Source organism: Mastigoproctus giganteus, chromosome 2 (genome assembly GCF_048544385.1).
Source record: "Mastigoproctus giganteus isolate SK-2022 chromosome 2, ASM4854438v1, whole genome shotgun sequence".
Lineage (NCBI taxonomy): Eukaryota > Metazoa > Arthropoda > Arachnida > Uropygi > Thelyphonidae > Mastigoproctus > Mastigoproctus giganteus.
Genome location: NC_143576.1, coordinates 212,336,078 through 212,362,083, shown reverse-complemented (window position 1 = coordinate 212,362,083; position 26,006 = coordinate 212,336,078). Strand labels below are relative to the sequence as shown.

Genomic DNA, 26,006 nt, shown 5'->3' with positions numbered 1-26,006 from the left:
TACTGTCATTAACAATCCTGCCAATCTTTGTATCATCTGCAAACTTCGACATTAAGCCTGATATACCTTCATCAATATCATTGATAAATATACAAAACAACAGTGGACCTAACACCGAACCCTGTGGGACTCCACTAATAACATTAGTCCAAGAAGAGCAGCACCCATTGATTACCACCCTCTGTCTTCTAGCACTTAACCATCCTTTTATCCATTGTAGCAACTTACCCTTAATACCATTCTGCTCCAATTTGTACAATAGTCTTCCATGCGCAACAGTGTCAAAAGCTTTCCTGAAATCCAAATATATGATATCAAAATTATTTTTCTCATCCAGTTCCTTTGTAACCACATCATAATATCCTATCAAATTTGTCAGACAAGACTTTCCCTTAACAAACCCATGCTGTGTCTGAATTATTGCTGCAGTCTTGTCTAGATGATCCTGCGATGCATCTTTAACCAGCGACTCCATTATTTTACCCAGAGCAGAAGTTAAACTAACTGGTCTGTAATTACTCGTGTCACCCTTCAATCCCCCTTTGTGAATTGGGGATACATTTGCACATCTCCAGTCCGTGGGAACCTCCCCCGAGTCCAAGGATGCTGTCATAATTATGGCTAAGGGTTCGCTTAGTTGCTTTGCCGCCTCCTTTAATATAACTGGATAGATCCCATCCACCCCAGGTGTTTTTCTTATGTTTAGCTTCAACAATTTCTCTTCCACTTTGCTCTCAGTTATTACAAAATCATTAAGTATCTTGCTACAATTTGATAACCTTCTGCCATTTTCAAACCTTAATAATTCCTTACGTGTGAATGTAGATGCAAAATACTCATTCAGTTTGTTTGCTATCTGAGCAGGATCATCAACAGTCGAACCATCAATATCAAGTGGACCAATCAGATTCATCCCCTTCCTTTTAGAGTTTATAGAAGTAAAGAAATCCTTGCTGTTTTTCTTAGCATCTTTTGCCAAGGATTTCTCGTAATCTGCCTTCGCCTGCTGAACCTCCTTTGTCACGTGATTACAGATTAACTTATATCTGCCATAGGCTTCTGAGTCGCTTGATAATTTATATGCATCCCATGCATTTTTCTTCTCTGTTACGAGTCTCATTAGTTCATTTGACAACCATTTAGGCCTAAACCTTGAACAGTATTTCTTAATAGGTATGAACCTTTTAGTAGTTTCCACGATTAATTCCTTGAATGCTTCCCACTTAGAATTTACTGTTGGTAACATCGTCAGTTGATCCCACTGTACAGAATTTAAAAACTGTCGGAGACCACTGTACTCGCCTTTACAGAAGCAAAAACCCTTTCCTTTACCCCTGACGGTAATTAAATCTTTAAGTAAATCCCACGTCAGTACACTGTGATCACTGCCACCTAGTGGTTCTTTTATCTGCAAATTCCTAATACATGAATGATCACTGCTGATAACCAGATCAAGAGTATTACTTTCTCTGGTTGCCACTCGAACATGCTGCTGCAGAAAACAATCATCCAATAAATCCACAAAAGTCTGACTAGTGTGTGAGTGCCCAACCCACAAGTTCCAGTCAATATCTGGGAAGTTAAAATCCCCCATTATAAGACATTCCGATTTACTAGCCCACTTTATTTCTCTGTACAATTGTTCATTGTACCCATTCGAGTCATTAGGCCTATAACACACTCCTACTCTTATTTTTGCTTTCGCAGTGCTTATGTCACACCAAACTGACTCAACAGTGCACTGTTCATCTATATCAACTGGATGCACTTCTTTTGATTTTATGTTTTTCTTTATTAACGGCATAACACGTTCTCCCTTCCTATCCTGTCTATCCTTTCTGTACACAGTGTACTCCCCAAATTCCAGTTCGGCATTCCTTATATCTGTGTGACACCACGTCTCTGATATCCCAACAATATCCGCCTTTGATGTCTTGACCAACACTTCAAATTCATCAAATTTATTTACTATACTTCTAGCATTGGTATACATGCAAGTATACATGCACCTATTCCTATTCCCAGGCACTCTAACACATCCCATATACCCACCTCTTTCACGATGACTGCCATCTGTACCTGAAACTCCCAACACCCCTCGCTCCAGGTCGCTACTTATTCTAATAGAAGTTGTGCAAGAATCACCTTCACCTCTGCCTATGGCTACTGTTAAACTATTAGTCCTTGTATCCCCCCCAAGCTATCAGTTTTCCGACCCACTGGTTAGGCAGGCGAAGGCAGATTACGAGAAATCTTTGGCAAATGATGCAAAGAAAAACAGCAAAGAGTTCTTTACTTATGTAAACTCTAGAAGGAAGGGGATGAATCAGATTGGTCCACTTGATATTGATGGGTCAAGTGTTGATGATCCTGCTCAGGTAGCTAACAAACTAAATAAATATTTTGCATCGACATTCACACATGAGGAGTTATTCAGCGAGGGGAATGCCAGAGGTGTATTCAACTCTGGCAGTAAGCTAGAGAATCTTGTAATAACTGAGAGTAAAGTGGAGGAGAAATTGTTGAAGATAAACACAAGGAAGGCCGCTGGGGTGGATGGAATCTATCCAGTTATATTAAAGGAGGTGGCAAAAGAAGTAAGTAAACCTTTAGCCATAATTATGAGAGCTTCCTTGGACTCGAGGGAGCTACCCACGGACTGGAGATGTGCAAATGTTACTCCAATAACCAAAGGAGGATCAAAGGGAGACACAGGTAATTACAGACCTGTGAGTTTAACTTCTGTTTCAGGAAAATTAATGGAGGCACTGATTAAAGAAGCATTCCAGGATCATCTAGACAAGACTTCAGTTATAGCTCAGATACAGCATGGGTTTGTTAAGGGGAAGTCTTGTCTGACGAATTTGATTGGATACTATGATGTAGTCACAAAGGAACTGGATGCAAAGAATAACTTTGATATCATACATTTGGATCTTAGAAATGCATTTGATACTGTTGCACATGGAAGATTACTGCACAAATTGGAGCAGTGTGGCATTGGAGGGTAAATTGCTGCTACGGATAAAGGGATGGTTTAGTGGGAGAAGACCGAGAGTGGTAATCAATGGACAATGCTCACCATGGATTAATGTAATTAGTGGAGTCCCTCAGGGTTCAGTGTTCTATCCGTTGTTGTTTTCTGTATTTATAAATGATATTGATGATGGTATATCAGGCTTGTTAATGACACTAATGACAGTACACTGCTGCAAAAGGATCAAGAAAAGTTGAGCAGATGGTCTGAGAGGTGTCAAATGAAGTTTAACATTGACAAATGTAAAGTAGTACATATGGAAAGCACTAATCTCAGAGTAATGTATCAAATCTGTGGGACGACACTGACAGTGGTAGAGAATGAAAAGGACCTAGGGGTAATTTTGCAGGCAGATATGAAATTTTCTGACCAGTGCAGATGGTTTGCAAGAGTAGCTCATGTCAATGATATACATGAATTTTTCTAGCAGAGTTAAGGAGATAATTATCCCCTTGTGTAAGGAAATGGTCAGGCCACACCTTGAGTACTGTACACAGGTCTGGAGGCCTCATTTTAAGAAGGATGTAGAGCTGTTGGAACGAGTACAGAGAAGAGCAACAAGATTAGTGAATGGAACAAAGGGTTGCTCTTATGAAGAAAGGCTTAAGATTTGCAAATTACAGTGTCTGGAGACTAGGCACCTGCGAGGTGATCTGATTGAGGTGTATAAACCCTTGAATGGTGTGAGCATGCTCAATGCAGATGGAATTCTTCCTCTTGCTGAGAATAATCGCCTGAGAGGTTAAATTCAAATTGAGGAAAGACGGTTGTAGGATAGATATGCAGAAGTTTGCCTTTAGCCAGCGGGTGGTTGATTGCTGGAACAAACTTCCATCTGTCGGTGTAGAAGTTGATAGCTTAAATAGATTCAAGGCAGAACTTGACAAACATTTGGAGTGAGTGAATGGATGAAACAAGGGTTTTTTTTTTTTTTTGGCTGATACTATATAAGCTTGCTTTCTTTCTTGCATCATGTGCCTTTGCTAATGCTAATGCTAATTTCTCCCCAGCTAGGCCAGTGATGCCAGCCAATACATTTGAATTCCTTATAATTTTTGAAAACGCTTTTTTGAAAAAACATCCTTTTGCTAACTAAATATGTCATCTTCTCACTCTTTGAATTAACTTCCTAAAACAATAACTTCAAATAAAATGAATTTAACCCCAGGTGCTCACATCCGTTGAGTATGGGCTTAGCACACCCAGGGTCCTGAGCTGGATATCATCATTCTTCTCTTTGCTGGCGATTCCCTTCTACTTCTCTCTCTCCCTCTCTCTCTCTCTCTCTCTCTCTCTTTTAGGGAAATGAGAAATTTTTTTTGGCTGGTGCAGCATAAGCCTCAGGCTTCCTTGCACTATATGTCTAGTAATAATAATAATAATAATAATAATAATAATAACAACCCAACACTGGCAACCTGCAGAAAACCCATGGGGAAAAAATCAGGAAGTACACGAACCTAAGACAGGAGATCAAAGAGATGTGGCATATGCAACAAGATGACTGTCCCGATCATCGTATCAACCACAAGTATGGTGCCAAAGACCCTACATAACAGTCTAGCAGCAATAGGTCTCCCAGTAAATATGTACAAGGAACTCCAGAAAGTCGCAATCCTGAACACCTGTAGGATAGTCAAAGAGTTCCTAGACCAACAGTAACCCCAGACATAACAATAACCACCCTGTGTACTTGGTAGCAATACCCGTTACGAAGTGGAATCCCCAATCAGGGAGAAATAATATAAGAGTAACAATAATAAAAATAATAATAATAAGGGCAAGACCATCCAGCCCCACCAACTGGAAGTGCTTCCGGTGCAAATGCATTAGTGACCACTCAGGAACGGAGAAAACACCAACGCATGAAGTGGAGCATTGAAATGAATACGTACATCATGCAAGCATACTATGAAATAACGAAGCTTGAGACCGATATGACAACTTACAGGGAAGACTACATACCAAGTGGCTGGAATGATTCCCTGATATTCAGGTCACCAAACAGCGAATAGCAAACCAGAGAAGTACCATCGTCACAAAGAACCTAATAGCCCCTGAAATCTCGGAAAAAATCAAGCAGGATGTGAGCAATCAACTACAAAGGATAAAGAATATGGAACCAGAGGAGGAAGACCATACCACTGCCGAACCAGAGGCAGAAGATCAAGAGGAAATCCAACCCACAGCAGCTGAAGCGGAAAAGACAAGGTCCTGAGATCCAGAATAGAGGATGAGTGGAAAAAGGCCCTAACAGAATTCGAAGGAATGGACCCCATAAAAAAACCTCAGGGGCTCACACCTGGTGAGTATGGGCTTGGCACACCCAGGGTCCTGAGCTGGATATCGTCATTCTTCTCTTTCTTGGTGATTCCTTTCTACTTCTCTCTCTCTCTCTCTCTCTCTCTTTCAGGGTAACTCGGGAATTTTTTTGCTGGTGCAGTATAAGCCTCGGGCTTCCTTGCACCATATGGCTATTAATAATAATAATAATAATAATAAAGAATCACGTGATACCGAAGCAGAGGCCAAATAGAACCTTGTGGAGAGTCACAGACCACCTGAATCGGCACATAATTACCTCGACAGCAATGGCGTAACACTGGAGACCATCCACACAGTTGTGTATTGTGCTGCAGTAGCAGCCACGAGGATTAATGGAAGAGAAGCGAGAGACCAGCAGCAGAAGAACTGAAAACAGAAAGAACCACAAGCTTGGGAAAGAAGACTTCAGCAGAAGATAGAAGAATTAAGAGCCAAGATAGGCCAATTGACCCAGTACCAACGGGGCAATAGGAGTAAGAAATTAATTGGAAAAGTGAAGTGCATCCTCAAGAGAGACAGCATCCGCAATAAACATGAGACAAAAAAATCAGAGAATAGGAGAGTACTTGGACACATTGAAGCAGAACCTCCTTCCACTCAGCAAGAGACTATGCCGATACAAAGAGAGCTCCAAGAGGAAAATAAACAACCGAATCTTCGATGAGGACCAAAGAGGTTTCTACAGGAATCTCGGAGAAGACGGGAAACAAGGGAATGGACCACCCGAGAAGAAGACGATTGAGGATTTCTGGGGAAACATATAGAGCAGGGAAGTAAAACATAACAGTCGAGCCACCTGGATAGAACTAGAACGTAAGAAAACCAAGGACATACAAGAAATGAGAGGATAGGAGATTCGGGAAGAAGTAAAACAAACGTTCAAGAACTCTTACAACTTGCAAACTCCAGGAATAGATAACATCCACAATTACTGCTGCAAGGGCACCTCCATAGCTAGGTGGGCAGGAGCAGCAGTGCATAGCACACGCTTCTTGATCAGACCGGGGTTCGAGCCCGTGACCACCAAATACGGAGTATGCAGAAAGGTCAGAAAATAACCACCGCATATCCCCGGAGCAATATGGCCTTAGTTGCTAACGCTCCTAAAAACCAAAATAACAACAATAACAACAACTGCTACAAGAAGCTCACTTGCACACACAAGTACCTGGGAGAGCAGTTCACCCAAATGATAAGGCACCCAGAGAATCCTGAAGTTTCTCACTCAAGGAATCACATATCTGAAGCCTAAAGACTAAGATACAAGAAAGCCGGCAAAATATAGGCCAATCACCTGCCTCCCAACAATGTACAAGATCCTGACCAGCTGCATAACCAGGAAGATAACAGACCACTTGGAGAGCCAGAGCATAATGGCCGAACAGCAGAAAGGATGCAAGCACCTGAGCAAAGGATGCAAGAAGCAATTAACCATAGATGCTGCATTTATGGAGCAAGCATACAAGAAGCGCCGCAACATGTATACAGCCAGTCGAAGGCCTTGCGGCAATCGCAAGGCCATCGACTCCGTGCCTTATAGCTGGCTAATAGAGGCGATGAAAATCTACAAAATCAATCCAATAGTGACAAACTTCCTAGGAGAAATGATGGCGAAATGGAGTACCACCATTAAGGTCAAAAATATCACAATCAGGCCAATCCTCATCAGGAAAGGAATCTTTCAGGGAGATGCCCCGAGCCCATTGTGGTTCTGTCTAGCACTTAACCTGCTATCTACCATGCTCAACAGTAGCAAGTATGGATATAACCTCAAAGAAGGAAGGAAGAACCTGTACAGCCTCACCCACCTGATGTATGTGGATGACATCAAGCTCTACATGGGATCCAAGAAGCACCTTAATCAACTACTCCAGATCACCGAAGAATACAGCCAGATATTAGGATGGAATTTGGTCTAGACAAATGCAAGACCCATGGATTACGTCAGGGAAAATTAGTCAACCGAAACTACTAGCTGCAGAGTGGTAAAGAGATCGAAGGCATGGCAGAGGGAGAGGCCTACAAATACTTGGGGATGATGCAGGCTCAGCAGTTACAGCACAAGGAAATTAAGGCCTGCCTGACCGAAAAATACCATCAGAGACTCAGAAGCCTGCTAAAAGCAAAGCTGAATGGAGGGAACACAGTTAAAGCCATAAACACCTATGCAGTCCCAGTGCTAACATACTCCTTCAGGGTCATAGATTGGACTAACACCGAGCTGGAGGATATCATGAGAAAGACAAGGACAATGATGACTAAGAGCCGCCAACATCACCCGAGAGCTGCCGCGGAGAGACTGACAATTGCCCGGGAAGAAGGAAGGGGCCTGACAGACCTCATTGAGCAACAGAAGACAGTGATAGTTAACCTGAAGGATTACTTCCAGAAACACACAGCAGCACTCCACCTCCACCAGGAAGATAGACAAGCGATATACCTCACTCAACCTAAGCGAGGAGTTCCCTCCCAACCAGGAGGTACAAACGAAGCTAGAAAGATGGGCAGAGAAGACACTCCATGGCAGACACTACAATTATCGTCATCAGGGTCACATAGATAAAATTGCTTCCAACGCATGGCTCATGAGCGGGATGCTCTTCCCCGAGATTGAAGGATTCATGCTTGCCATCCAAGACCAGGTAATCAACACCAGGAACTATAGAAAATACATCGCAAAGGAGCCCGGAGTGTTATATGACTCATATTGACGATGCCACCTGGCCTCAGAAATGATCCAACACATCACCGCGGGATGCAAGGTGATGTGTTGGATCCCGCGGTATGAGTGTACCCAGACTGAGTACACTCATAGACACGACCAGGTAGCCAGGATAATACCTGAGAAGCTAGCAAGGAATACCAGTTGATCAAAGAAAGTGTACCGTACTACAAGTACAAACACCAGGCAGTACTAGAGACCCCAACCCACAAACTGTACTGGGACCGCGCCATAATAACGGATAGGACAATCCCGCACAACAGACCGGACATAACCCTTGTAGACAAGAAGGAAAAGGCTACCTATCTGACTGACATAGCAGTACCCAACACTGGTAACCTGCAGAAAACCAATGGGGAAAAAAAACAGGAAGTACACGAACCTAACACAGGAGATCAAAGAGATGTGGCATATGCAACAAGTAACAACCATCCCGATCATCGTGCCAAAGACCCTACATAACAGCCTAGCAGCAATAAGTCTCCCAGCGAACACCTACGAGGAACTCCAGAAAGTCGCAATCCTGAACACCTGTAGGATTGTCAGAGAGTTCCTTGACCAACAGTAACATCAGACATAACAACAACAACCACCCTGTGTACTTGGTAGCAATACCCGTCACAAGGTGGAACCCCTAACCAGGGAGAAATAATATAAGAGCAGCAATAATAATAATAATAATAATAATAATAGAGTGCACAGAGAACACTCTCTAACAAAAATGAAAAGGAAAACTAGACTATCAGTAGCAATGTTTAGTGTATCTTCTTCTTAACTCCTCAAGAAGTCTTTATCCCCACAAATGACCCTGCATGACCCTGCACTGCAGCTAAACGTAGTCAAAAAAATGTTCCACAAATTAAAGCAAAGAGTACAAATTTTCTAAGAAGGCAATTAAACCACAGCTCTGACTGCAGTTACTGAATTCAATAGACTTTTACTCTCTCTCTCTCTCTCTCTCTCTCTCTCTCTCTCTCTCTCTCAGAATTTTATCGAAAGGTACTGACGAGCACAAGATCAGAAAAAAAAAATTTATATGAATTTTTTTTCTGAAGTACAATTCATATATTACACTTATAATGATAGGTTATGAGAAATTCATATGTTCTCCTTGAAGACCAATCCTACAATGATTACACCTATCTTTGTCAACATCACAATCCCAGTGGTTGCATTTCACCTCAACTTGGCAGTACTCAACCCAAGATTTAACATCCAATTAGATACTCTTGGGTATCTTTCAAGAAAGGTACTGAAGAGTATGTTATAATCAAAAATGTTAGATGCAAGATTGGAAACAAAAAATTTATATGATTTCCCCTCCCCCCCTATAGTATAATTCATGTACTCCACTGATAATAATGGGTTAAGAGAAATTCATATGGTCTCCTCAAAGACCAATCCAGCAGTGATTACATATATCTTTATGAACACCAGAGTGCAACTGGCACATGTTTCGCTCCAACTTGGAAGTATTCAACCCCAAAACTGTAATTTAACATCCAATTAGATGCTCACTTCACTGAAACTTGAAACAAAATCTATTGCAAATAAAAGATCCTGGAATCATCAAAAATATACCAGAACTTTTGTTTATCCACTGTTAATGTATGAATCAGAATATAAGCATCTGTTGTCCAAACAAATAAAAATCCCCCCCCCCCCCACAGCTTCCAACTACTGGCTACTCAAGTAGGCCAATTAGAAATGTAACCTTTCCACCTCAAAACAGAGTGGCAGCAAGAGCAATGAAACTTCCACATTTCCTGATTATTTCTTATTTCTTGCCCTTTCAATCCCTTTACCATCTGTTTGGGATAGTTACATATAGCTGAAATTTCTTCAGAATTCTGCCAGAGAATTTGTCTCCCACTCTAGCATATCATTCCAGCACACTCCACTACATCTGACTGTTTCCTGCTTTTTAAAATATTGTCTCAAGTCTACAACTTGATGTTGAATTCAAATTTGCTATAAATAGAAACTGACTAGTACTGATGCAGGATCCAATTTAATGATATGAGAGAAACTTCACCTTACTGTTTCAGGAGGTGTTTAATCAATGGCTTGTATGTCTCCCCTGTGTAACCTTTATCAGACTGACAGACTATTGATAGACAGGACCTTTGATGAAGTAAATGGAAGACAACTGGTTATTCTGAAAGATGATTTTTAAATTAGTGTAGCTGATAATGGACATTTTGAATCAACATTTTAATGTCACCCTAGTGACTTTGTAACTCAAGTTGTGGATATAAGGAATGGTTATCAATTTGGAATTTTGATCAATGGAAATCTAGTTGTTAAATTTGTTTAAGGCTGTGCCCAGAATTTGAAAAACGAGTTCTGTGAAACACTGTTACTGAAAAAAAGTGTGTTAAATGCAGTTTAATTCTTGCTGAAGGCTTCTGTAGAGTGCTGTTAGAATGAACCTACTTAAAAAATCCTACAGTTCTCAATGATGTGTATAATAATAAAACAATAACAATCATTTCTTATTGTACATGTTAAGAAAATGGCACTGTCCACCTGAAAAACAAGGACATACAGAGAGGGAATTTGGCCACTAAGTTTTAATTTTTCTTTTTCTCCCAATAGTGGGGAAAGAGACTCCTATATTACCTGACAGATATTGTTATGTACAAGTTATCTAGACAGAGATTCAATTTTTAGATGTATATTTGCCTTGGAGCAAGACTGGCCTACTGATCAATCAATAAGGTTTAGAACATCCTGCTTACTGAGGGTAGTAACATTCATTCCAAACACTTTTCAAGAAGTGGAACATTGGTGAACACAGATTGCAATGTCTAAGTTGAAAAGGCATTGCTCTGATGGTGATGAGCACCTAAGAAGCAACTAAAATTGAGATTTCTTCAGTTTTGCAGGATGCACATTGTGAAAATCTACAAGAGCTATTTTCAGGGATTAGCTACGGAATGTGCTGGAAAACCAACTTAGTGAACTTCAATGCCTGCAAAACTTAAGAGGTTCAGATATTCAGAACCTTTCAAACTGCAAAAAATTGTTGTTGTTGTTTGTTGGTTTTTAGGAGCATTAGCAACTAAGGCCATATTGCTCAGGGTATATGCGGTGGTCATTCCCTGACCTTTCCACATCTTCTGTATTTGGTGGTCACAGACTTGAACCCCGGTCTAATCAAGAAGTGTGTGTGCTACGCACTGCTGCTCCTGCCCACCTGGCCATGGAGGTGCCCTGCAAAAAATTACACGAATCTACTTTCCAAAAGATTTACTGGATTTTTCTTGGGCTATTGACAAATGGTGATATATAACAAGAAGAGACAGAGCTGATATCTAACAAGAAGAGACAGAGCTGATATCTACAATATAAAAATATAATCTTTGTTCAAAACAAGTGTAGTATTCCCTTTATCTGCTTTACAGATGTGAATGCTTTGACATTAAGTGAACAACTAGGATCTCACTTCTGGAATGGCTGAACGAATAGTTCCTTTCAGATTGAAAACTTTAAGTCTATGGTTTCATATTCGAATACATCTTTGTTGATGTCACAGAAAAGACTACCAAGAATAATACTGTATTTATACTGAGAAAAGAACAACAGTAGGTGCTGGGATGAAATTCAGACCTTTGTTTAGAACTGAAAGTACTTCCATGGAAAGAAATATGTTGCCAAGGAACCAAAAACAGTGCAATTTTATAGACACTGTAGGGCACCAAATGTTACACATTCCATATAAGCCAAATCCAATCATTGGATCATACTTCGGGGAGGGGGAGGAGGGAAGAATTGCTGTTGAACTGCTGAAAACATAATGATGAAGTATTAGTAATAGCCATATAACACAAGGAAGCCACGCTTTTGTTACATTAAAAAAAATATATATATATATTATTATTATTACAGGTGGTGCTTCGCAATTCGACGTACCACTATTCGACAGTCGGATTTCATGGGCCAGCGAAAACGCTACATGATATTGCACGATAGAATTCTTTGCTGGACTAGGTAACTACGTTTAACGTTACTAAATGGCACTAAATAGTGACGGCTGCTTCATACATTTTAACCAATGGTATTAAAGAGAGAGAGTAACATTTAACCAATGATAGATAAAGCGGGAATAGATCCCTCAATCGTTCAGCTACGTTAGCCACCCTCAAAGATAGCTACAGGTATGCCGTCAGTTCTTCCTCAGTTATGAGACAACATTATCTTGTTAATAATCATAGTCTGAGTTCACGTTTGCTCTAGTTGTTTGTGCTAATTTATAATTCTGCATTTCTCATAAAGTAAAAAAATTTGTGCTTTGGCAGTTATTTATTTTTTGAGTGAAATTTGATAATGGGTCCAAAGAGAAGTGAACAGCTGAATAATTCAGGAAAGAAACACACTTGGTTGAGCATAGAAAAGAAGAAAGAAATTATAGAAAAGGTGCAGAAAGGTAGAACAATTACAGATGTAGCTCAAGAGTATAGCGTCCCTAGGTCAACCGTGGCAACTTTTTGGCAACAAAGAGACAAGATTATAGGTGCTAGGGTGTTCGCTGGAGGAATGAAAATTTCTGACAGCAACAGATCTTTAATCAATGAAGAAATGGAAAAGCTGCTGCTTACCTGAATTAGAGAAAGACAGATGAAAGGAGATCCAGCAACTCAGGCAATGATCTGTGAGAAGGCTAGGTTAATTTTTGAAGAATTGCAGAAGAAAATTCCAGGACGTATCTCAGATCAAACTGATGAATTCAAGGCAAGTCGTGAGTGGTTTCACAGATTCAAAGGTAGAACAGGTATCCATAGTGTTCTCAGACATGGGGAAGCAGCTAGTGCAGATAAAAAGGCTGCAGAACAGTTTGTGAAAAAATTTGAAGATTTAATCGTGAAGGAAGGATACTTGCCGCAGCAAATTTTTAACGGGGATGAAACTCGGTTATTTTGGAAGCGCTTACCAAATCGAATATACATCACGCAAGAAGAAGTGACGCTCCCAGGACATAAGCCTATGAAAGATAGGCTTACCTTGTTATTGGCAGCAAATGCAAGCGGAGACTTTAAAGTAACGCCACTTCTCATTTACCACTCTAAAAATCCTCACTGCTTTGCGAAGAAAATCATCAAGTCCAAACTGCCAGTGATGTGGAGATCCAATGCAAAAGCCCTGGGTAGACCAGAAAGTCTTCAAAGATTGGATTTTTGAGGAGTTTGCCACGAGCGTAAAAAAATTCCTCATTGACAACAAATTACCTTTGAAAGCACTGCTGATTCTTGACAATGCTAGTGCCCACCCCCTAGACTTGGAAAACATTCTTGAAATTCACTTTGATGAAATCAAAGTCCAGTTTTTGCCTGCAAACACTACATCAGTGATCCCACCCATGGATCAAGAAGTAATTGCCTGTTTTAGCTTTAGCATTAGTAGAGGCATTTGATGCAAGAAAGCAAGCTTATGCAGCATCAGTCAAAAAAAAAATAAAGTAAAATAAATAAATAAAAAATAACCACTTCCACTTCACCCCTCTGTTCGTTCGAAATACCTGTCCAGCTGAGCCTTAAACTTATTTTAGCATTAGCATTAGTAAAGGCATTTGATGCAAGAAAGCAAGCTTATGCAGCATCAGCCAAAAAAAAAAAAAAAAAAACCCACTTCCACTTCACCCCTCTGTTCGTTCAAAATACCTGTCCAGCTGAGCCTTAAACTTATTTAGGCTATCAACCTCCGCTACAAGGGATGGAAGTCTGTTCCACCAACCAACCACCCGCTGGCTAAAGGCAAATTTCCGCATGTCTATCCTACATCTGTCTTTCCTCAATTTGAATTTATGCCCTCTCAGGTGATTTTTCTGAGCTAGAGGAAGAATCCCATCAGCATTGAGCATGCTTAAACCATTCAAGGCTTTATACACCTCTATCAGATCACCTCGCTGGTGCCTAGTCTCCAGACACTGTAATTTGCAAAACTTAAGCCTTTCTTCGTAAGAGCACCCCTTTGTTCCATTCACTAATCTTGTTGCCCTTCTCTGTACTTGTTCCAGCAGCTCTACATCCTTCTTGAAATGAGGCCTCCAGACCTGTATACAGTACTCTAGGTGTGGCCTGACCATTGCCTTATACAATGGAATAATCACCTCCTTATCCCTGCTGGAAAAATTCCTGTATATCATTGACAATACTCCATGAGCTACTCTTGCAGCCCGTCTGCACTGCTCAGAGAACTTCATATCTGCCTGCACAACCACCCCCAAGTCCCTTTCATTCTCTACCACTGTCAATGTAGTACCACAGAGTTGATACATTGCTCTGGGGTTGCTGTTTCTCATGTGTAGTACTTTACATTTGTCAATGTTAAACTTCATTTGCCACCTCTCAGCCCATCTGCTCAACCTTTCCAGATCCTGTTGCAGCAGCATAGTGTCAGTAGTGTCCTTGACAACCCTGCCAACCTTTGTATCGTCTGCAAACTTGGACATTAAGCTTGATATACCATCATCAATATCATTTATAAATACAGAAAACAATAATGGACCCAACACTGAGCCCTGAGGGACTCCACTAATAACATTACTCCACGATGAGCAGTGTCCATTGATTACCACTCTCTGTCTTCTCCCCCTCAACCACCCCTTTATCCATAGCAGCAATTTGCCTCCAATGTCACACTGCTCCAATTTGCGTAGCAGTCTTCTATGTGCAACAGTATCAAAAGCCTTTCTAAGATCCAAGTATATAATATCAAAGTTATTCCCTGCATTCAGTTCTTTTGTGACTGCATCATAGTATCCAATCAAATTGGTCAGGCAAGAATTCCCCTTAACAAAACCATGCTGTGTCTGAGCTATAACTGAAGTCTTGTCTAAATGATCCTGCAGTGTTTCTTTAACCAGTGCCTCCATTAATTTTCCTGGAACAGATGTTAAGCTCACAGGTCTATAATTACTTGTGTCAGCCTTTGATCCTCCTTTGTGAATTGGGGTCACATTTGCACATTTCCAGTCTATGGGTACCTCCCCTGAGTCCAAGGAAGCTCTCATAATTATGGCTAAGGGTTTGCTTACTTCCTTTGCTGCCTCCTTTAATATAACTGGATAGATCCCATCCACCCCGGGTGGATGGGATCTATCCAGTTATATTGTGTTTATCTTCACTTTCTTGTGTTTATCTTCAACCGTTTCCCCTCCACTTTACTCCCAGTTATTTCAAGATTCTGTAGCTTACTGCTAGAGTTGAATACACCTCTGGCATTCCCCTTGCTAAACAACTCCTCATTTGTGAATGACAATGCAAAATATTCATTTAGTTTGTTAGCTACCTGAGCAGGATCATCAACAGTTGACCCATCAATATCAAGTGGACCAATCTGATTCATCCCCTTCCTTCTAGAGTTTACATAAGTAAAGAACTCTTTGCTGTTTTTCTTTGCATCCCTTGACAAGGATTTCTCGTAATCTGCCTTCGCCTGCCTTACCTCCTTTGTAACTTGGTTGCATATCAACTTGTATCTATCATAGGCTTCTGTGTCATGTGTTAATTTGTAAGTATCCCATGCATTTTTCTTCTCTGCCATATGCCTCATTAGTTCATCTGACATCCATTTTGGCCTAAACCTTGAACAATATTTCTTAGTTGGTATGTAAAGCCTAGTAGCTTCCAAGATAAGTTCTTTGAATGCTTCCCATTTTGAATTTGCTGTTGGTAACATCATCAGTTGGTCCCACTGTATAGAATTTAAATACTGTCTCAATCCATCGTAGTCGCCTTTACGGAAACAATAACCCTTCCCTTTACCACTAAGGTAGTTACCTCTTTGAGTAAATCCCACTTCAGCACACTGTGATCACTGCCACCTAGTGGTTCATTTATCTGCAGATTCTTAATGCATGAAGAATCACTGCTGATAATCAAATCAAGAGTATTACTCCCTCTAGTTGCCTCCCGAATATGCTGATGTAGAAAACAATCATCCAATAAATCCACAAAAGCCCTGCTAGTGTGTGAGTAACCAGCCCCCAAATTCCAGTCAATATCTGGGAAATTAAATTCTCCCATTATAAGACTCTCTGATTTACTGGCCCACTCTATTTCCCTGTACAGTTTCTTCTTATACTCATCAGAGTCATTAGGCCTATAGCACATTCCTACTCTCAATTTTGATCTCCCAATGCTTATGTCACACCAAACTGACTCAACACTGCACTGTCCAGCGATGTCGACTGGCTTCACTTCCTTGGTTTTTATGTGTTTCTTAACTAATAGCATAACCCCTCCCCCCTTCCTATCCTGTCTATCCTTTCTGTAGACGTTGTACTCCCCAAATTGCAGTTCTGCATCCCTTTATCTGTGTGACACCACGTCTCTGATATCCCAACAATATCTGCCTTTGATGTTTTGAGCAATACCTCAAATTCATCAAATTTATTTACTAAACTCCTAGCATTGGTGTACACGCAAGTATACCTGCACCTGTTTCTATTCTTAGCTACTATTTAGGTTATCAACTTCCATGACAAGGGATGGAAGTCTGTTCCACCTACCAACCACCCGCTGGCTAAAGGCAAATTTCCACACATCTATCCTACATCTGTCTTTCCTCAATTTGAATTTGTGCCCTCTCAGGTGATTATTCTGAGCAAGAGGAAAAATCCCATCAGCATTGAGCATGCTCAAACCATTCAAGGCTTTGTACACCTCTATCAGATCACCTCGCTGGTGCTTAGTCTTCAGACACTGTAATTCGCAAATCTTAAGCCTTTCTTCGTAAGAGCACCCTTTAAAAAAACTTTACACCATGGCTTTGTTTTCACAGCTTTTTGACGCGACTCATTCTTCTGATAAGACACTGAAGCAGTTCTGGAAGACTAAGTTCAATATTCTTCACGCCATTTCCTTTATTAAAGCTGCCTGGGAGGGAGTGACACAGAGGACCCTTTGTGTCATCATGGAAGAAACTCGTTCCTTCCTTTTTTCGGGATGACAACAATGCAGTCCAAGCCGCTGAAGAATCAGAAGCAACTGCAGCCATGCAAGAAATCATTTCGATGGCGGAGAACCTTGACATAGGAGCAGTTGTGAGGCTGATGTGGAAGAGCTTGTGGAGGATCACGATGACGAACCAACCGTGGAAGAACTCAAAACACTCAGTGAACAGGAAGCAAAAGAGAGAGAAAAGGAAATTTAACTTGAAGAAGACAGGGAAAAAGGGCCGATGCCAACAGCTGCCATTAAAGAAATTTTATTCCATTGGGGGAAGGTGCAGTCTGCTTGTTTAAAATGGCACCCCAACACTGCTGTTGTAACTAGAATGACAGACTTGTTTAACAACACTACCATGCATCACTTCAAGGCTATCTTGAAAAAGAGGGAGAGACAGTCCACGCTTGATCAATTCCTCATCTCCATTCAAGCCAAGAGGAGAAGAGAAAGGGTAGAGCAAGAAATAAATAAAACATCCTTCCAACATCTAAGGCTCAATGAAATGTATGTACTCATTATGTATTTTGTAATTTCGTTTGTTATATAGTAGAATATAGTAAAGTCAATAATACTGTGTATTTCTCTCCAACAACGAATTAATCAATTTTCCATAAACTTATATGGAAAATATTGACCCGCAATTCGACAAATTCGCAATTCGACTCTAGTTTGGCAACGGATTATAGTCGAATTGCGAGGCACCACTGTATTATTAACATTATTCAAAAATAATAAAATTAAATAGACTAATAAATGAAATAAAAATAAATTTAAAAAAATAAATTTAAAAAAATAATAATAATATAATGGAAGATATAAAAAAATAAAAGATATAAAAAGTAGATAAGAAAACAGACTAATACGCTTCTCTCCTCACATAGGTAACTATCCAGGTAGTTGATGCTGGACAAATTTTGAAGCAGTGTCAGCTGACACTGCTTCAAACTGTCAACCTCAACTATTTGTGGCAGCAACTTGTTCCAGCCCTAACGAAGAAATTGCTGGCTAAAAGAAAAAAACTTCCTGCAATCCAGTCTGAATCTCTTTGACCATAATTTGGAATTATAGCCGTTCAGGAATCCTTTATAGCAGTGAAAATAATGCCTTAATTTATTTTGTTATCCCCTCTCAGAGCCTTATAGATCTTAATCAGGTCCCCTTTATGGTGCAAGGAAGCCCTAGGCATACGGCACCAGCCAAAAAAAAAAAAAAAAAATTCTGAATTACCCTGAGAGAGTCAGAAGTAGAAAGGAATCACCATGTTTCAAGCAAAAAGTCTATAAAACTTGATTTTTTTAACAGCCCACATATTCAAAATTATTCCTCTTACAGTTGCCCTTTTGTCAATCTAACAATGTGAGTTGCCTGTCTTTGGACCTTTCAAGGTCAACGTCTTTTTTTTTTTTTTTTTTTTTTTTTTTTAAGATGAGGTCTCCATATCTGCACACAGTATTGTATTCCAAATGTAGACTTGCAATTGTCTTATAGAACATCATAAGCTTTCCTGGCCACCTGTTTACACTATTCGGAGAACTTCTCAGAGAACATTTGCAATACGGCAGCATCTTTTGAGGAAGATTATAAAATTTATAATGGAGGGGACAGAAATGTGCATTTATTTCTCCCCCTCATTGTTGTTAACTCGGGGTATAAAACCATGTACATAAATACAAGAAACTAATCTTTAAAGGGAAGGATAGGTTACCGCGGTCTCTCTCATTCACCAATCATAGGTTAATTGCTCTTTTATGACATCTTCTCCCTTTTCTTACATGCTGTTTGTTTGTTTGGGAATTTTTTAGGCGCATCAGCATCTATGGCCATAGTGCACCATTTTTTACATGCCTGAATAAACTGACTACCAAGAGGGATTTGTGCCTGTGATCAAGGGATCAGTAGGTCCCAGAATTTGATGCTCTTTATACAGGTAATTATTGTAGAGCAACAGTTTTTTCAACTGTAGTTATCTCTTAATCTAAAGTTAAGTTTCCATCTACCTTATTCCAATTATCATCACAATAGCCCATGCTCACCAGATGTCAGCCCTATCTCAGGGGCTTACATCTGGTGAGCATGGGCTTGGTACACCCAGGGTCCTGAGCTGGATATCATCATACTTCTATTATTTCTTGGTGAATCCCTTCTACTTCATTCTCTCTCTCTCTCTCTCTCTCTCTCTCTCTCTCTCTCTCTCTCTCTCTCTCTCTCATTCAGAAATTTTTTTTCAGCTGGTGCAACATAAGCCTGAAACAAAGGGTTGTTCTTATGAAGAAAGGCTAAAGTTTTGCAAATTACAGTGTCTGGAGATTAGGCACCTGCGAGGTAATCTGATGGTGTATAAAGCTTTGAATGATTTGAGCATGCTCAATGCTGATGGGATTCGTCCCCTTGTTCAGAATAATTGCCTGAGAGGACATAAATTCAAATTGAGGAAAGACAGTTGTAGGACAGATGTGCAGAAGTATGCCTTTAGCCAGCGTGAGGTTGATTGCTGGAACAAACTTCCATCTGGCATTGTAGCAGTTGATAGCTTAAACAGATTCAAGGCAGAACTAGACAAACAATTTGGAGCAAGTGGATGAGTGAAATTAGAAGATTTTTGGGGTTTTTTTTTTTTTTTTTTTTTTTTTTTTTGCACTGGAAAACTGGATCTTTGCTGTAAACAGACTTTTAGTATTGATTTCTTAAAAAGACTTCTTTAGGTATTTACATCAAAATATTAGATGAAACAGTGCAGGGTGGTTATAAAGAACTGAGCTGCTTTTTAAAAATACAAAGTTTAAAAATACAAAGTCACAATAAAAAAAGAACTTTTTATATAATCAGGCATAAAATTTAATGGAGTCTGCTCAGAAATAAAAGAATAGTTCCATGGTTCACCACCAGAGTGACGGGTTTTGTTGTAGTACAAAACACAGAAATTGCCATTACATAGTATAAAGATGCTCAATGCCGATATGATTCTTCCTCTTGCTCAGAATAATCACCTGAGAGTGCATAAATTCAAATTGAGGAAAGTCAGATGTAGGACAGCTGTGCAGAAATTTGCCTTTAGCCAGCAGGTAGTTGGTTGGTGGAACAGACTTCCATCCCCTGTAGTAGAAGTTGATAGCTTAAATACATTTAAGGCTCAGCTGGACAGGTATTTCGAACGAATGGAGGAGTGAAATGGAAGTGGTGGTTTTTTTTTTTTTTTTTTTTTTTTTTTTGGCTGATGCTGCATAAGCTTGCTTTCTTGCATCATATGCCTCTACTAATGCTAAAGTTATTCCATGAGTCGAGTTTGTTAATTAATAACTTTAAGTAGGTGAAGAATAACTAATTTATCATAAACCAGAACCAACTATCTCATACAAGATTTTTGGTTCTTGTGTTAATTTAAACATTATAAATTATATAAACATTGCTGCAGACCTGCTGAACCCTATAATTTCTGAAAATTTCACTTTAACAGAGTTAATCTGTAATCTAGTTCTATAATACCTGGTAGTCAGTTTCAAAATTAAAATCTTTTACATAATTCACTTATACAGTATACAACATCATCCCACTTTCTCAAGTAACCTGTCAACACAGTGACCATTTTTCTATAATTTTTCATTTTTCTATATTAAGTGTACACAATTTGGTCATCATACGTCATCACACATACGACATACCCAATATTCTTCCTGATGAGGTAGAACATTCATTGAAGAAAATGAAGAATCAGAAAGCCCCGGGGGAAGATGAAGTTACTGTAGAATTGTTAAAATTGGGAGGAAGAGACATAACACATAAACTGGCAAGGCTCTTCAAAAAGTGCGTTAGAAAAAGTGTGACGCCTAAGCAGTGGAATAATGCAATCATAGTTTTGTTGCATAAGAAAGGAGATAAATCAGAAATTGGAAATTATAGACCAATCAGCTTGTTATACCACATCTACAAGTTGTTCACAACGATCATTACTAACAGATTAGAAAGAATACTTGATGAGAATCAACCGAAAGAGCAAGCTGGCTTAAGGACAGGATTCTCAACTATGGATCACCTTCATGTAACATCACAGCTAATGGAGAAAGCAAATGAATATAAAACACCATTATGCCAGTCATTTGTGGTTTATGAAAGGGCATTTGACTCCATACAGCATAAGGCAATGTTTCCGGCACTGGAAAGACAAGGCATAGATACCCCACAAATTATGGCTTTGAAGAAAATATATGAGAGTGCTACCTCCTTTATTAGACTAGACAAAGACAGTAGGAAATTTCAAATCGAGAAAGGAGTACAACAAGGAGACACCATATCTCCGAAGCTGTTTACTTATGCCCTTGAGGAAGCTTTCAGAAGATTAGACTGGTCGCAGAAAGGAGGCAATGTGAATGGAGAGTACTTAAACCATTTACGATTTGCAGATGACATTGTGGTCATAATCCACGATCCAAAGAATTAGAGGAAAATCTTAATCAGTTATGCACAGTTAGTAAGGATTTTGGACTAAAGATGAATATGGCTAAAACAAAAGTAATAATGAACAAGTATGCCACAGAAAGGGACATAATGATTGAAGGAGCAGTAATTGAAAAGGTGGAGTCATATACTTATCTGGGACAAGTTATTAGCTGTAATAATGATAAATGGCTGGAAGTCAAGAGAAGAATAAATTTTGGATGGATAGCATTCAGGAAATATAGTGACATACTGAAGAGCAATATCCCAGTTTGTCTGAAACGTAAAATAATGAACCAATGTATACTCCCCATCATGACTTATGGAAGCGAAACTTGGGCACTCACCAAAAGAATGGAAGAGAAGCTGCGAACTACACAGCAAAGAATGGAACAAATTATATTGGGAATCAGACTGTTAGATAAGAAGAGAAACACATGGATTAGACAGCAAACTCAAGTAAAGGACATTCTTATCAAAACTAAAGAACTAAAATGGTCTTGGGCAGGACACATAGCTCGAAGACATGATGACAGAAGGACTAAGAAAATAACAGAATGGTAGCCAAGAGGAGCTAGAAGAAAACCTGGAAGACAGAGGCAGAGATGGATAGATGAAATTCATGAGTTCATGGGTAGTAAATGGATGGCCAGTGCTCAAAACAGAAGGAACTGGAAAGTTGCTGGAGAGGCCTTCATCCTGCAGTGGATTAAAAATGGCTGATGATGATGATTTGGTCATCTGGTATTAAACATATACTAAGAATACCTCGATTTTGATAAAAAGGAGATAGATACCTGCTTGAGTAATCCAATCTAAGTAACCTCTTAAGTCCTCTTCAATCTGCTGTTTTTCCCGAAGCTTGTGAAAATCACCTCTAGCTTTAGCTTTCTCTCTTTCCTTGGAAAATTCACTACAGCAAAAAGAAATGAGCAATTATAACTATAAAAATAATACTATACAGGAGTTTATTATATCATGATGTGCTAAAATAATAAAACTTTGTCACCTACGATCATATCATCTATGGTCCTGGAAGACATATCCAGGCAAGGTATGTCTTCCAGGGGCAAAAGTTGATAGCACAGTAGAGCAGATATCTTTTAAAGACCCAAAAATTTGACACTGTTGTACATGTTGGCATTAATGACATTAGGAGAATGTGATTTGAGAACTTACTTAACAAGCACACAGGGCAATGCTGAGAAAAAGTCGTGAGTTAGAATTAAATTTGAAAGTGTCTGCAATTCTGCTCAGACACAATATGAAGGAGTACACAAGGGCCTTGTCAATCATTTTGGCCCCAGAGAGATTGTACAAAGCTGATTGGGGTAGAATTTTTCTGAGTGTGGTCTGTGCTTGTTAACAGACGAGACTGTTTCTACAGGGATGGAATACACTTAAATAGAACAGGCACAGAAAGGAGAGGAGGGATTATGCTCTTAGTAAAGAAGCACATAAAATCTATGGCAGTGCATCCAGTTCACATTGTTGGTCAGTACAATGCTGAGTCAGTTTGTTGTGACATAAGAACTGGAAAACAAAACTTTTTTACTTGAATTTTAGGAAAGCTTTTGATACTATTGCACGTGGAAGACTACTGTGCAAATTGGAGCAGTATGGCAGTAAGGGCAAATTGCTGCTATGGATAAACGGGTGGTTAAGTGGAAGAAGACAGAGTCAATGGACACTGCTCTTCATGGACTAATGTTATTAGTGAAGATCCCCAGGGTTGAGTGTTGGGCCCATTGTTGTTTTCTATATTTATTAATGATACTGATGAAGGTATATCACAGGGTTAATGTCCAAGTATCCAGACAATACGAAGATTGGCAAGGTCGTTAATGAAACTAATGACAGTACGCTAATGCAACAGGATGTAGAGAAATTGAGCAGATGGCCTGCAAGGTGGCAACTGAAGTTTAACATTTACAAATGTAAATGTATGGCATGCAGGCAGCAAAAACCACAGAGTAGCATATCAACTGTAAGAAACTACACTCAGCATAGTGGAGAATGCACAAGACCTGGGGGTAACTGTGTAGTCAGATATGAAGTTTTCTGAGCCGTGCAGACAGTCTGCAAGTGTAGCTCATGGTGTCGTCTCAATGATATACAGGAATTTTTATAGCAGAGATAAGGAGTTGATTATCTCCTTATATAAGCTAATGGTCAGATTCTTTTTCTTGCTGAGACTACACACATATCGGGGGGGGGGGGGGGGACAAATTCAAATTGAGGAAGGACTGTAGCAGAACAGATTCACACACTCCAGGGAATTCAGTAGCATTCTTCTTGTCTCCTGTTCTTTGATTCAGGAAGTATCGTATCTACTCAGTTATGATTATGAAGAGCTGCTTAGTGTACTAAGAAATTTTGGTGTGATTACAGAACAAATTTCTTGAGAAATTTTAAGTTAAAGTAAGTGTGTTGCCAAATCGGAAGAACCAATATGGCTACCATGTGGTAACAGTCGAAGTTACCACTGAAGTTTTGGAGGGGGAATCGTATGCCATGACGTTCGTCTCCATATTTGTATTAAGAAGTAAAGGAACTATAGGAACTTCAGGTAATTAATCGAGTGACTAACAAAATCTCTGCCAATCGATCAACAGTTAAAAAGTAGTAATTAATCGAATGGGTTTCTTTTTTTTGAAAAGGTAGATGACTGTGGATAGTGGTTTTGGATTAGATAACTCAGTTGGACTTAAAGTTGTAGTTTCTGTATTATATTAATAGTTAATTAAATATTTGATTGAATTAACTGAGTTCAGAAACTTTTGGGATTGGGAAGTGAATTTAGGAGCACATTGCATTTCTAAATATTGTCAGTTATTGATTGAAAATTGAGGAAAAGGAAAGAAGAAGAGGGGGAAAAGGTGGTTTTTTTTTTTTTTTTTTTTTTTAAGCAAATTAGATTGCATTTTACTGCTTGACGGTTCGATTTGATTTTAAATTGTGTGATTTGGCTTTGTTTTAAGAATCCTTTATTATTGTAAAGATTGCAAATTTCTATAAAGGGAATTTAAAGATCCCAGCAGGCTAATAAATATATAAGGAAAGAGGAGTTTTTTTTTTTTTTTTTTATGAAAATCCCAAACACGAGAGGTATTAGAACCTATAGTACTTATTACCATGATTGGGTTGGAGGTTGAGAAGACGAAAGATGATATTTGCTGACAGTAGACTAATTTTCAGGAAATATGTATGAAGGAAGGTTGTTCCAGATAACTGCAGTTGAATGAATAAACGAGGAATATGAACAGTTGGTTCTATGAGTTTGAAGTTGGACAGTAAATGCATGTTGGCTAGTTGCGGCACGTGTTCAGACTGTTTTGAAAGAGAGAGCGCGAATTATAGAAGCCAATTCAGAGGAACAGTGCACATGGAAGTATCTCTAGAAAAGACATGCAGCAGAAACAGTAAGTCTTGAGACAGTGAGTGGAGAGACTATGTTAGAGAGGAGTCATTAATTAACCTAACTTTCCCTCTTCTAAATGGAATCTAGGAGCCTGAGAGAGGTTTTCGGGCCACCGCCCCAGATGTGGGAATAATATTCCATGGTAGGGCACATTTGCGATTTGTACTGAGTGAACAGCTGTTTGGAGGAAAAATAATGCCGAGAGCAAAAGAGAAAACCAAGTTTTTTAGATACAGATGAAGCAGTATTTGTAATGTGCTTGTGCCAAGAGAGATTAGAAGTCAGAGTAATCAACAAAAGACATATATCATTTTGCCTAGAAATCAGAGTTTCACCAAAGATAAGCATAGGAGCAGAAGAATCCTTTTTGTGAGATATAAGACAAGACTGAGTTTTAGAAGGATTGAAATCAACTAAGTTGTCTTTGGCCCACTGGAGAATTACCTGGTTTGGTTTGGTTTTTAATGGCGCATTGGCAGCTAAGGCCATAATGTGCCAAGTCAAATTTAAAATGCTACTAAACATTTTGGTAGCCAAGGCTACCACGTCAAGCAATTAATTATTATCTTAAAAAGGATAAAAAAAAGCATAAAAAGTATAAAAACTTAGATCCTTGAATAAAAATTAATAGATTGTAAAAAGTTAAAAACATCGGACATATTGTCTCTGTCACCTATATTATCTGACTGAATGTAAATGGCTCAGTCAAATTATTAAAATCAGTAAAACACACAAGCGTCGTGCTTCTATAAAAACAGGACATTCTATTAAAATATGACAGACAGTTAAAATAACATTACACCTCTCGCACATAGGTGGGTCATCCGCCCTCAGCAAGTAGGAATGGGTTAGATGACTATGACCCATGCGGAGCTGAGCAAGAACAACTTCCTCTCTTCGGAACCTGCGTAGACTGGACTGCCATTGCATAATTACAGGCTTAATGTGATGTAGTTTATTTGTGGCCTGTCCGTGCCAAGAATCTTGCCATGGGAAAGTAATTTAGAACGTATTATTTGACTGTAGTCTGTATAGGGGACTGACAGGCAATGACTATCCAGGGAAATGGCTGATTTAACAGCGGCATCAGCCGATTCATTTCCCCGGATCCTAATGTGG

General features: G+C 39.4%; 1 protein-coding gene across 1 annotated transcript in view; it reads right to left on the bottom strand.

Moving 5' to 3' along the window:
• The window catches only part of LOC150090042 (muscle calcium channel subunit alpha-1-like), a 1,145,904-nt gene that overhangs the window by 781,516 nt on the left and 338,382 nt on the right, over positions 1-26,006 (bottom strand). Inside the window, exon 9 of the mRNA XM_090389719.1 lies at positions 22,264-22,379. Within this exon, the coding sequence (XP_090245845.1) occupies positions 22,264-22,379 (116 nt within the window). The remainder of the gene's footprint in view (positions 1-22,263; positions 22,380-26,006) is intronic.